Below are 12087 nucleotides of genomic sequence, written 5' to 3'. Positions count from 1 at the left end.
TGAGTTCATCGGTTGCCGTTGTTGTTGTTGTTGTTGTTTGATGAGCTTATCGGTGCCTTTTTTTTTCTTTCTTCTTCCCATGTCTATTAGCTTTGTCTGCTCCTTTTTTTTTCCCCCTCTGCGCGCACCAGTATTCGGATCACACCCGATTTTTGCAGTCGCTCTCACTGCGCCTTCTTCTTTGGCTGTCGTGACAGCGCACAACGAGCAAGTGGCTCTGCCAGCATCCTCTCTTCTTAGCAAAAGCGCCTTTCACCGGAGAAGTCGTATCTCTCACTTCACCTATATATATCCTCTCTCTCGATCTCTGCGAGAAGGATGGCGACGCCTTACCTACGGTGTCCCACCCCCACCCTCGCCGAGGAGGCGCTCAAGCTGGAGTGGGCCTTTGGTCTGAACAACGACTTCAAGGCCTGCGTGCACAATCTCAGCACCAGCAGCCAGCAGCGCAGCGTCTTCTACGCCCTGGCACACGTCGGCGTGCTCTACGACGCCATCCACAACACGCAGCAGCACATGCGAGGGCATCGCTACACCATCATCAGCTCGAGCTGCTGCGCGCACAACCACCGCTTCGTCGTGACCGCAGACGAGGGCGACGTCGAGGCCCGCAAACGCATCCAGCAGCGCAACGTGCTGACACAAACCGCGAAGACCTATCGAGAGCTGGAGGATGTCGAGGACGCGGAAGTGCAGGAAGAGAGCGCTCTCCTCGTCGACCCCACCGTCGCCCGCCGCGAAGACGAGGAAGACGGTTCGACGATGATCGTCTGGGATGCCGTGACAGCGCTCCCGTTGAAGGTGATCGCCACCGGTAAATACGGCGGTGTGCTGAGTGTGGCCATGTCCCCGGAGGGGCAGTACCTGGCCACGCTGAACCGGCGCGACCCGCAGGAGATAATGATTTGGTCGTGGACCCAGCAGCCGCAACAGCAACAACAGGGTGTGGGTGCAACTGATGGGAGTGACACCCCTGTCGATCCCTTTGCGGTGGTGGACATGGCGCCCGTCTTTGTGCGCCGCATCGCTGCCCGCGACGAGCAAACTTCGATCGCCTTCTCGCGCGACCACCCGGAGCTGCTGTGCACCAACGGACTGCGCCGTGTGACTTTCTGGTCGTGGTCGGAGGGGATTCTCAAGTACTACTCCGCGCCAATCCTGCAACGCCGGCTGAAGGCCTCCGTCGGCAACTTCACCCACACCGTCTTCGTCCCTGGCACGACGATGGCCTGCAGCGGCACCGTGGATGGCGACGTCGTGCTGTGGTCGCTGCAGCCGCAGGACCGCGTCATGAAGGAGCAGGACAAGACCCTCTTCAAGATGGTGCGCGTGCACGCCGGTGGGGTCACCTTCCTCACCACCGTAGACGGATATCTCGTGACGGGTGGCATGGACGGCACGGTGAAGTTCCTCGACGCGAAGCTGCGGTTGGTGGCGTGGTTTGAGGACTTCAACGGCGGCCCCATCGTCTCCATCAGCTTTGACCGCGTCCCACCCATCACCGCCGTGGCGGAGGCGCGCGCGGCGGCCCCGGATGAGGTGGAGCGCCATCTGATGGTGGATGGTACCGCCGCGGCGAGCACCTTTACCGCGCCAGACTTTATGGTGTCCACGGCGCACAGCATGATCATCGATGTGCCCGCCAAGGCCTTCCACACCTCTGGTGGTCTGACCATCAACGGCAAGAGCGGTGCGGCGGAGGTGGCACGGGGCCGGCTCATTGTCCAAGGGCAGGACCGCTCCGTGCAGTGCCTGTCAGCGCACCCCCGCCTACCCCGCCTGGCCATCGGCGGCTACAGCGGCAACCTGCACCTCTGGGACTACGCCCAGAAGCGTGTGGTGCTGCTCAGCCTCTTTCGAAACCTGCTGATTCGCTGCATGACCTTCGATCCATCAGGGAAGTGGCTCGTGGTGGGTTTCACGAACGGCACCATCAAAGTCCTCGACGCGGAGACGCTGGAGGAGGTGCAGACACTGCGGCCCCTGAGCACCTCCGGCAACGGCGGGGCTGCCGGCGAAGACGCTGCGGCCGCCACCACCACAAACAGTGGTGGTAGGTCGACCCCGGCTTCGGCGGGAAGCAAGAGTCCATCCGTCGCTGCGCCGCTGCAGGGGGCTCCCTCGATGCGCAGCACCGGCGGCAAATGCCCCGCGGCTGACGTTGCCGGTGCGACGGGGACGGCGGCGCTCAAGTCGGCGATCGGCGTAGACGTGATCTGCTTCTCGGCGGACAGTCGGCTGATGGCCACCGCCAGCGCAGACGGCCGCGTCGGTCTGTACGAGTACGTCACGAGCTACACCTCCAGCCCGGGTGGTGCTGCGAGCGCCGCCAGCGCGTCGAAGAAGAAGACGGAGTGGCAGCTGGTCGGGCACCACAAGACGCACAAGGCAGCCATCTGCGGCCTGCACTTCGGCTCCACCGCCGACGTCGGCGAGGATGCGGTGCGGCTGCTCTCCGTCGGTGCCGATAAGCGGCTGATTGAATACGACTTGGTGAACTCCACCCCCGAGGCGGGCTTATTAGTGCGTGCCGCCCACAAGATCTCGCAGGAGTCGGTCCCGACGGGGTTTGTTTGGCTACCCGACGGTGCCGCGCTGCTGGATGCGGAGAGTCAGCCGCGTGACTTCTACCAGAGCATGGACAACTCTCACGTGGAAGAGCACCGCAACAGCAATAACGGGTCCCGCGGACCGGAGCGATGCGGCTCGGCCAGCTCGGCCGCCGTGTCGCCGACGCCGTCTTCAATATATGTGCCGGGCAGAGCCGCTTTCGTCGACGTCCACGACACGCTGCTCATCGCGAACAACGAGTACAAGTTTCAGATGTTTCTGAGCAACTGGAGTCGTCAGTGTGTCAAGACGGTGCTGAGCCCCACCTTTGGCGGGCCTGTCACGCGCATGGCCGTCGTGTCGCCGCCGCCACGCGAGAACGCCGCAGAGGCGGAGGCGGAGAACGGATTGCAGGAAAGCCCTCGCTGCTTAGTCTACGCCACGGCGGAGAAGGTCATCGGGCTCGTGCACCTGCCCCTCCGCGGCGACCCCCTCTGCTCCATCGGCCTCCTCGCTCACCCGGGCAGCATCCTCAGCATGGTCGCCTCCTACGACGGGCGGTACATCTTCACCGCCGGCGGGGCCGACCAGTCGGTCATGCAGTGGTGCGTGAAGGGGGAGGCCATCCTCCCGCCGGCGGAGCTGGTGGCGGTGGAGCACTGCACCGAGAAGGGCGGCGTCCCGCTGCGCCACCTCATTAGCGCCGTCGAGGGCGGGGCGGACGGCGAGCTCATGAAGGAGGTGGTGGACTACTTCTACTACGCTCAGATCCGCGCGCAGGGCGAGGAGACGACGGCGAAGCGCGTCCTGCTCGGGGCGATTCCGTTTTCGCAGATGCCCAACCTGCTGCGGTCGCTCGGCTACTACCCCTCTGACATGGAGATCGGCCACATGACCTACGAGGTGGCGAACATGTACGGCCCGCCCGACGAGCCCTTAGTCGACCTCGACGTCGATGCCATCCTGCTAGACTTCTCGCAGTTCATGCGGCTCTACATCAACTACCGCCCCGTGTTCGGCATTGCGCGGCAGGACATCGAGGCGGCGTTCCGCGCCCTCGGCGCAGACGCCGTCACGGGCGAGATCAACCGGGATCATTTCTTCCACATGCTATCGACGAAGGGCGAGCCGCTCAAAGCGAGCGAGATTGCGTCGGCGCTCAGTGCCCTGCTGGGTGACGGTATCCGTCTAGAAATGCTGGAGGACGTCATCACGGCGCGCACGTTTGCAGAGAACCTCCTCGGCTTTGAGGACTACGATGACGACGAGGCGGAGGGGGGCAACGGTACCGGGGGACAGCGGGGTAACGGAGCTGGGGGCGACAGTGGAAAGGGGTTCAATGAGGACATGGACGAGGACAACCCAGGCGAAACCAGCCTGGTTGTGCAAAACGAAGACGGTGTATCTGTTCTGTAGGCGTTCTTCGTACGGCTGACGAGACATTCGTGCGCGTTGGGAACACCACCTCTCTACCTCTCCCTCTCCCTTCGTATATATGTAATTCTGTGTGTTGGTTGACAATTGTTGTGGTGGTGCGCGCTTTGCGGGACGCTTATCTTGCTCTGTGCATTCTTCGTGTTGCTGTTGTTGTTGTTGTTGTTTGCCCCGTGTTCATCATGTATGCTGCGTTATCTCGTTTCTCTTGTCCTACTATTTTACTGTAAAGATAATTCCGATGTAGACTACTGTATCTGCTCCACGGCACGTACAACTATGTTTTTGTTTATATATACATATATATATATTATTTTTTCTTCTGAGCTGAGCTGGTGTGTGGTTTTAGCCTCGATGTGTCCGTGCAACAGCACCGAACAAAGCAACGAGTCACCCTTGAAAAACGGCATGGCCAGTCATCGGCGGACTCGGTCTTTTGGCATCGAATCGTCGAAACTGAAGGGACTTTGCAGCATCGGAAGCGCAGCGTCCCGACACCAAAGGCACTCTGCTTGTTGCGGACCAAAAAAAGGCGCGCGATTTAAAGAGCAGCAACGCGCTTCCAGCTGAATGCGAAACGTTGGCTGTGATTTAACGAGACCCCCAAACGAAAGGAATACTTGTGTTGCCGGCTACTGGGAAAGCACAGGGCGGGGCATGAACTCTCTTCCCCTTCACGTGCCAGCACCTCCTCTCTTCTCCCCCATCTCAACCTTTTCTATTCATCAGGTCGGCGTCGATTTACGCAGTCGTTGGTGCCGGGGACTTCGCGTTTCCCTTCTACGTGGGCGGCAGTTTTTATTTTTCCATGTCCGGTGTGCCTCCATTGCAAAAAGCATAATAATAGAGGAGGAACCACCTGGTTTACGGAGAGCTTGTCTGCCTTCTCTGACAGCCGAAACGGGGAGACGGTGGGCAGCGCAGCCGGACAGCCGTGTTTTTTTTTTCCTTCTTTGATTGCTGCAAACACGAGATCACTGTCTGCGGTGGTATCATTCGTTGATCGTTTGCCTGTTTCTGTTGTTGATCGGCGCGCCCAGTTGAAATCGAAACGACAGCGCCGAATCTCAACCAGGAGTACGTCGCAACCGTAGATTTGGCGCTCATAGAAGAAGTGTATAGAAATGGTAGATAGTTAGAGAGAGTGAGACATCTCCCTCCCCCCCCCCCTCATCTGTGTCACGAAGACGAACATGGCATCTGCTGGCGCTGCATCATCGTCGTCATCGCTGCCCCTCTCAGGCGTGCGCGTCCTCCTGCACATCCGCAATGCACCCGCAGGAGACACAAAGGGCACAAGCAGCCCCTCTGCAAAGGTGCTCGTAAAGACTCTCCGAGCGCAGGCGCAGCAACTAGGTGCCAGTCTCGCCTTAAGCGACGCCGCTGCCGATCTTGTTGTCTTCCATCACGGGAGCCCCGCCTTTCTCAACGCACTGCATGCGAAGTACAAGGCAGTGGTCAGTCCCGCCTACCTCGCCGCCTGCCTCGGGGCGTCGCAGCGGGTAAACATTGCACCATATGTCGTGGCTGCACAGGAGGAACAACCCGCAGCCGCCACACTCATCATGCGGTCGCCCAGAGGGCGGAGTGGGCCGACGCGGACGTCCGCCTCGACCCCTTCGCGGAAGTCCGCAGCTGCGCTCTCGAACACGGCGGACCCGCTAAGCCCCGCCTCGGGGGCGTCTCCCTCGTCACGCGTCATCCGTCGAGCATCGAGGGAAGGGAAAGACGCTGCACGCACCAGCGAGGGGGTGTCTGCCGGCTCCATCGTGCCCCCGCCACCACGTCGACTGCTGCTTCTCCTCGATGAGGAGGTGGATGAAAGGAAGGAGAATGAAGACGTGGCGGCTGTGAAGGACAACTGCCCCCACTCAACGGCAGGGACGTTGCCAATGCATGTGCTCCGCGCAGAAGCGCTTTACACCACATCTGAGTCCCCCGCCAGCTCCCCTGAAAAGCACCTCCACAGCAATAAAGGCGGGGCAGAGCATCTGGAACGGCAAGAGACGACTCCTGTACAGCCCCGACACGGCAGCCTGAACAACACACCCTCTCCCGCTACCCCAACGCTGACACCGTCCAACCGACGCGGCACCCTCTCGCCTTCATCGTCTCTCGTCGCTACGCAGGAGATGGCGCTACCTGTTGCTAGTTCAAGCCACCAGCACCAGCAGAAAGAATGGGAGGAGGAGGAGTCCATACGGCATGCCGTGTTGTGCTCCACCGCAGCGGCGGCGGTTACCCGACGGCGCGGTCAGCCCCCTCGTCCTGCTGCTAAGACCTCCGTTACACTGTCTGAACATGCTAAAACAAGTGGGCAAGATCAGACCCAGGACGGTGGCCGAAGTCCTCTTCTAATGGACGAGTTTCGCATCACTCCATCCATCAAGAAAGTCAAGTCGCATGCGGCTGACCCGTTCCTCTACTCCGCCACCAGCACCCAACAGCCACAGCAACAGCCACAGCAGCAACAGCCGTCCGCATCGTCTCTCAACATCTCCTACAGCGACCTCAGCAGTATGGCCGTCACGCAGCCACTCGCCACACTGGATCCGTCGAATGAGGAGTCTTCCCTGTCACGCCCTTCTTCAAAGCAGTTAAAGCGTGCTCGTGGATCGGCGAAAGAAAGCGGAGCTCATCCGCAAGTCCAAAACAGGGTTTTGGAAAGGCTTCCACGAACTAAGAAATGCAAGTCGGAAGCGCCGGAGCTGCCATCGTCAACGTCGACACCATTGTCACCGTCATCAGCACGACGTCGCCGCCGCGGCTCGCACCTCACAAAGGCAAAGGCAGGCAAAGAAACTCTTACGTGGGAGCAGCAATCCCTCTGCCGCGGTCCCGCGGAGCCGCCCCTCTCCATGGCCTTCAGCGACGCCGTCCTCCTTCAGCGCCTCTCCGACAGCGACGCAGCGGACGTGTGCGTGCGTTTTTTCATCGACGCGGACGACGACGACGACGACAACGGCACTTTCGAGCCGCCGCTGTCGGCCGCCGCGGCGGAGTTTGCTCTCCTCCGAGACGTCGTGGAGCAGCTCGGCGCCACGACGGTGGGCGACAGCGATTCGCTGTGGTTTGGTGGCTCTGCTCGGCCCCACCATGGCAGTCACGGCGGCGCATGGAACGGGCCCCGGAGAAAAGCAACCCACCTCGTCGTCGGCCCGCACACCGCTCTCACGCCGGATATTCTGTACTTCAAAGCGCTGGGGATTCCAATTGTGACGCCGCAGTGGGTGTACGACGCCGTTGCCATTGGCGCCTTTCCAGTTGTGGTGCCGCGCCTACATGCCCATCCGTTTTTCGGTGACCTCGTCACGGCCGTCCACGCACGTAGCGCGAAGGCAGCGGACGAGACGGCGGAGCTGCAATTGGTAGTTGGCGCTGACCTGCTCGGTGACGACGACGGCATTACCGTGCGTCGGCTGTCGAAACAGTCGCCGCGCTCAACGACGAGTGACGCTGCGTTTTGCGCTGCTGCGGCGGTCGAGTCGTCGTCGGTGGTCTCTCCTGCGAGTCTGTCCTCCACACTTCGTCAGCTGCACAAGGAGGTGGCGGACGAGTACGTGCCGGCCGGGGAGCTGGCCAAGCGGCCGTACTACCGCCCCATCTTCCAAGACCGCATGTTCTACCTCTACGTCCCACCCATCGATCTCGCATCGTTCGCCGCCGCACCACCGGCGCAGCGCCGTCAGCAGCGGAGAGGAGCGAGTTGCAGCTACTTAGGAGACGTCACGGCAGCGCTGGAGCAGGCGACGCAGCTGATACGACTGCTCGGTGGGACCGTCACGCGCAACATCGCCAGCACTTTTCTGGACGTGGTCATCGACCTCACCGGGTTCTACGAGAGCACGGTTGAGGCGGGACGGCAACAGCAAAAGCAGCTGCAGCATCGCACGCTTCGGGAGTCTCTTACCTGTGCCTACCACGACGCACTGCAGCGGCTTTCCGAGATGCCGGCAGCGGATGCGGACACAGTGATGTGTGCGACGAAGACCATCACGGATGCACCGCCCATTGTGGGCATCTCGTGGCTGCTGTATTCGATACTTCAACGCGAGCTAACCGATGCGGCACCCTTTGTCCTTCCATCACACCCCCTCTCTGCGCAGCTAGCGGCTGTGCACGAGTCTACGGTGAAGCAAGCTCATGCACAAGTGGAAGAGGAAGTGAAGGAGAAGGCAACAGCAAGTCCAGACGTGAGCGAGTCAGAGGATCACGTGGCGGATGCTGCGGTTGTGCACACCCCTGCGAGAAGGTTCATCCCGACCCCCACGTTCTCTGCGAGTTCCTCCTCCTCCCCCTCCTCGCTAGGGCCGCTGCCGCCCCCTCTGGCCTCGGGGCTCGCGGCGGACGATTCCCACCTCGCCCACGGCACGCAGGAGCCAACGTCCGCGTCTCCTTGGCCTGCGGTGGATGTGGCGAAGCCGCACCTGAAGCGCACGCAGGGACCGCCCGAGGCGCAGAAGCACTCGCCGCAACAGCCGGACACGCAAGAGATCGCTGCGCTGCTGAAAGGGGCGCGGCAAGAGTCCTCTTCTCCGCCATGTCCTTCAGCGTCGTGGGTTGGAAACTCGCCTCCCAGTCCGCACTCACCCAAGAAAGACTTTCCGTCTGTGGCATCGGCGGGGGAAAGGGACGAAGACCTAAGCCGCTGGGTCCACGTGGAGTACAGGCGACGATGAAGTGAGCCATCACTGACGACGAAAGGCATGAGAGTGTAGAAAGACCGTTTTCTTCTTCTTCTTTCACCTGCTCAAGTCTGGATGCACGGCAACAGCAATGCTATGTCCGTAGTATACGCGAAGAAAGCAGAACTTAAGCTGAACTGAATCGAGCGTTAATTACTGTTTCCGCTTTTCACTCCTGGGGGAGGGGGAGGGAAGGCACGCTCCTCTTCTTCCGGCGCGCTGCCGGGACGTTGGCTCAGCGGCTTGGCGGAGGGAACGATGAACAGCCAACACCGACGGAAAAGAAACGCCCCGCTCAACGTACGATGCTAGACGTCCCGACGTCCGCACTTCTCAGTTTCGAATTTCTCTCTCTCTCTCTCTCTTTCCTCTACCCTCGCCCACACGGTGCACCTTGATTCTACGTTTCGCGCTGCTGCTGCGTTACCGTGTACAACCCCGCAAGTAAAAAAAAACGGGAAATTTCCTCGTCGCTTCCTTCTACCTTCTTCTTATATATATATATATATATATATATATATATATATATATTTACGGCGCTGACGAACCGCCCTCTTATGGGGGTCCCACTTTCTCTTCTATCTTTGCTAATTCCGCGAAGTTTGCCCCTCAGCTTTTTGTGTGTGTTTCTCACACTTCCACTCTACTGAACAGACAACAACGGAAAACCGTCTCTCCTCTCTTTTCCCCTCTCGGTGTTGTTGTTTACGTAAGCGGTGCGCTGTTTACCTCACGTGTAGAGCACGACAATAGGAACGAAGAAGAAGAGCGCGTTCTCCTCTCACGTATTCTTTCTCATGTATACATCTGGACTCGAGTGTTGACTTGCCGCTCCTTTCACTCAGTGCTTCGGCGGACGCTGCTGTTTTTGAACGACAACAGCAAGCATAGAGACGCGGAAGAAAACAGAGAGGCAGAGAGAGAGAGAGAGACAGCCGTGTGAATTGAGACGAACATCAAAAGCCTTTTCTCTTCTTCTTCTTTTTTTTTTCATCTTCTAGGGCACCTAAATATATAACTCTCAAGATATCTATACTCGACTTCCACAACGGCGTACTGTTACTGTTATTGTTTTTAGCATTATTGTGTTTTTCAGGCCTTTCTGCTTCCGCCGTTTCTTGTTGGTGTTGCTGTCGCTGACGTTCTCCCGTTTGTCTTTCCTCCCCCGTTACTCCAGAATCATCAAGTTCTTCTTCTCTGTTTCCTTTTCTTTCTGTTAGAGGTGTGATAAGTGTCTTTTGTATGTATTTCATTCTCGTCCTCGACGTGTGATTGAAAATAAAAAATAGCAGGAGAAGGACAAGGGTGACACAGCGCGCTCGAAAATGCTGGCCTCTGTTGAAGTATACCAGCCGACCGGGAAGGAGGTGCCTTTCGGTGCGGGTCGGTTCCTGCTGAGCCACCGCCTCGGCAACGGCTCCTTTGGGGACATCTTCGAAGGCTACGATAAACACAGCCGGCGCATTGTGGCTGTCAAGCTGGAGCGCAAGAAGGCTCGTTATCCACAACTTTCCTACGAAAGTAAAGTCTACCGCGTTCTCCACCAGCCACCGGTGGGACAGAGCGAAGTGGTGGCGCGGCCACCCCCTTCGGAAGGCTCGACCACCACCGAAAGCAACCACACCGCCCCGACCGTCATTCATCAGACGTGCGCGACAAACTACGAGAACGGTACGGTGTCGACGGCGTCTGTCTCACAATTCCACCCTGTTGCGGCGCACCCGAACATTGTGATTGGCATCCCTCAGATATACTACTTCGACAGCGAGGGCGACTACAACATTATGGTGATGGAGATGTGCGGGCCGTCGCTCGAGGACGTCTTCAACTACTGCCACCGCCGCTTTTCTCTTAAGACGGTGCTCATGATTGCGGACCAGCTTCTCCATCGTATTCAGTACTTCCACGAGAAGGGCTTCGTACACCGCGATATCAAGCCCGAAAACTTCGTGCTCGGGTGTCGGGCGAAGGGCCACATTCTGTACGTCATCGACTACGGTCTGTCAAAGCTGTACTGGGAGATGAAGAAGAACAGCCACATCCCCTTTGCCGAGGGCCGCCCGCTGACGGGCACGGCGCGGTACTGCAGCGTCAACGTGCACCGCGGCTACGAACAGAGCCGCCGCGACGACCTCGAGTCGATTGGCTTTCTTTTCATTTACTTCCTGCAGAGCACCCTGCCGTGGCAAGGCATCCAGGCAAAGGACCAGCAGCTCAAGACGATCAAGATCGGCGAGAAGAAGATTTCGACGCCGCTGGAGGAGCTCTGCAAAGGGCTGCCAAAGGAGTTTCTCAAGTACTGCCAGTACTGCCGCGCGCTCACCTTTACGCAGAAGCCCGATTACGAGTACCTGCGCCGCCTCTTTCGCGGGCTGGGCAAACGGTTGGGCTTCACGCTGCCCTCCTTCACCGACTTCTCCAATTCGGTACGCGGTGCGGCGGAGCCGTCGAACCCCTTCTCCGCCAGCCATCGCATGTCCATGCCGGACGACTCGGTGGTCGCATCGCACATGCCCAGCACCATGAGTGTGGACACTGGGAGTAAGGCCAGCCACGTGGACCGCTCACCCCGCACCGTGGCGGCGCAGCTCCTGACGCAGTCCGACGATGCCGACCCCCTCCTCGGCCCCTATGACTGGGAGTTTGATTGGATCAGCAAGCGGCAGATGGAGGTGCGGGAGGGGATGGACGAGCAGCGGCGGAAGCACCGCGTACAGACCCAGCAGAGTTTATCGAGCATGCGTCCCGCTGATGTAGGTCTGAAGACCAGCGAGCTGAAGTCGGAGGACGTGTCGGATCCCGATATGTTCAGCCCCCTTGAGAAGATCAGCGACAGGGGGAGCAAGCGGCCACTTTTCCGGGGAACGGCGACAGGGACGGAAACAGGCCTGCACATCATGGCGAGTGGCTCCTACTGAAAATAGAAGCGAGATGTAAAGCAGAAGGTGCACGCTCCTTGTCGTATTTTTGGAGTCAGTGGCACTGTTTTTTTATTTTCTTTAAAAATATATATATTACTATTTTTCATTAACTGTTATCAGAAGGAAGAGCCTGCGAAAAGTTAACGTGCACCGCATACGAGTGTGGGGGATGGCTATTCAGTTCGAAAGCAGCGAGTCCACCTTGCGATTTGATTGTTAAGACTGTTACGATTTTTCATCTCCTGAAGAAGGATATAAAGTAATCCTAAACGTTAACGTGAAACTCTGGGCAATGGAGAGCGGTGTGTGTGTGTGTGTACGTAATCGGCAGTCATCTTATCTTCCTGATTCCTTTTTTTCTTTGTATGTATCTGTTTCGGGGACAATGCAGTTATGATTTGAGGTAAGGGGTCAAATATTTATAAATGATTTGTTTGTTTGTTTGTTTTCCTTTCTTTCTCTGTATTAGTATCCGGTAGGATTATTCTTTTTCTCTC

At 58.6% G+C, this 12087-nt stretch overlaps 3 protein-coding genes across 3 annotated transcripts; all 3 read left to right on the top strand.

Moving 5' to 3' along the window:
• Positions 1-130: 130 nt before the first annotated feature.
• ABB37_05437 (hypothetical protein) lies at positions 131-3966 on the top strand (the record flags this gene model as incomplete). Its single annotated transcript, XM_015803444.1, has 1 exon — positions 131-3966. Exon 1 carries the CDS (start codon positions 319-321, stop codon positions 3964-3966), a length of 3648 nt encoding a protein of 1215 aa, XP_015658086.1. The 5' UTR covers positions 131-318.
• Positions 3967-4712: 746 nt separating this feature from the next.
• ABB37_05436 (hypothetical protein) lies at positions 4713-8663 on the top strand (the record flags this gene model as incomplete). The annotated part of the gene is made up of 1 exon (XM_015803443.1): positions 4713-8663. Exon 1 carries the CDS (start codon positions 5178-5180, stop codon positions 8661-8663), a length of 3486 nt encoding a protein of 1161 aa, XP_015658085.1. The 5' UTR covers positions 4713-5177.
• Positions 8664-9994: 1331 nt separating this feature from the next.
• ABB37_05435 (putative casein kinase I) lies at positions 9995-11587 on the top strand (the record flags this gene model as incomplete). Its single annotated transcript, XM_015803442.1, has 1 exon — positions 9995-11587. One exon carries the CDS (start codon positions 9995-9997, stop codon positions 11585-11587), a length of 1593 nt encoding a protein of 530 aa, XP_015658084.1.
• Positions 11588-12087: the final 500 nt, after the last annotated feature.

This window comes from Leptomonas pyrrhocoris (genome assembly GCF_001293395.1).
Source record: "Leptomonas pyrrhocoris isolate H10 chromosome Unknown, whole genome shotgun sequence".
In the NCBI taxonomy this organism is placed as follows: Eukaryota; Euglenozoa; class Kinetoplastea; order Trypanosomatida; family Trypanosomatidae; genus Leptomonas; species Leptomonas pyrrhocoris.
This window is presented reverse-complemented; position numbering and strand designations above follow the sequence as displayed.